This window comes from Penaeus monodon, chromosome 24, assembly GCF_015228065.2.
Source record: "Penaeus monodon isolate SGIC_2016 chromosome 24, NSTDA_Pmon_1, whole genome shotgun sequence".
NCBI classification, from domain to species: domain Eukaryota; kingdom Metazoa; phylum Arthropoda; class Malacostraca; order Decapoda; family Penaeidae; genus Penaeus; species Penaeus monodon.
Window position 1 is genome coordinate 7,828,044 of NC_051409.1, and position 992 is coordinate 7,829,035.

The 992-nt window shown below is 34.5% G+C and overlaps 1 protein-coding gene across 1 annotated transcript in view; it reads right to left on the bottom strand.

The window, feature by feature from the left end:
* Positions 1-992, bottom strand: part of LOC119588539 (galactosylceramide sulfotransferase-like) — a gene marked incomplete at its 5' end in the record, with an annotated part of 15,531 nt that overhangs the window by 11,445 nt on the left and 3,094 nt on the right. The window contains 1 exon segment of the mRNA XM_037937179.1: positions 522-611. Coding sequence (XP_037793107.1) covers positions 522-611 — 90 coding nt within the window.

A 992-nucleotide genomic window follows, 5' to 3' on the forward strand; every position in this document is an offset into this window, starting at 1 on the left:
TAACTTATGGCACACACTAACACCCTGACAGCTGACCAGGTTTAGATCACTTTAAGTCTCATCTTCTTTTGTCAAACTTAAGTAAATATTCAAAGGTTATGCACCAATGGATACATAACCTGTACTAATGATAATACATAAGCTACATATTCTTGACTGCGTACACACTCCGTTTCTCTCTCTAAAACTGACACACACACACAATGAGATGTACTCCTTTCTCTTCGATGGTAAGATTATTGATTTGTCACAACAATGATAAAAAGGGAAAAAATTTATATAAAATATGTCTATTAATATTCCTATTAAAACCTTGATAAGCTATAGTTAAATATGAAAATCAGTGAAAGCTATTTCTCTAATTATAAAGGATACTAATAAGTATTGTTAACTTTTATATTAACACAAATTCATAAATACATAAACAGACTTACTGATGACTTACCTTAAATCCATTGGGATATCCTAACATATTCCCTTTTGTTGGCAAAGCAAACGTGAGATTATTACTGATGACTTACCTTAAATCCATTGGGATATCCTAATATATTCCCTTTTGTTGGCAAAGCAAACGTGAGATTATTCTTGTATCCATAACGAAGGAAAATGTTCTGAAAAATAAGCCTAGTGAATGTTTCCCGAACAAAATTAAAACGAGACATATATAAATATCGTCAAACTATGTATTCATTACCAACGAATAAGTGATGCTATTTTTCATCAATTGTGTGTGTGAATAGATGCTGTTATTATGCTTTTATTAAACTGTTTCGGCTACATGCGTGGCGTTTCGCTATGGATTCGGTAGGTCGAATCCAGGTTCAATCCTGAATTTGGTTGTTGGGTTGAGGGTTCTGGAGGTATTGGGGGGGGGGGGGCTCACTCGACTCGACCATAGCCGTAAGGTGAGGTTCTCTCCCCATCCTAGTTTTTGGGATTTTTTTTTTCATTCTTTCTTTGCTAAGAATCTGTTCCTAATTGTGCACTGTATA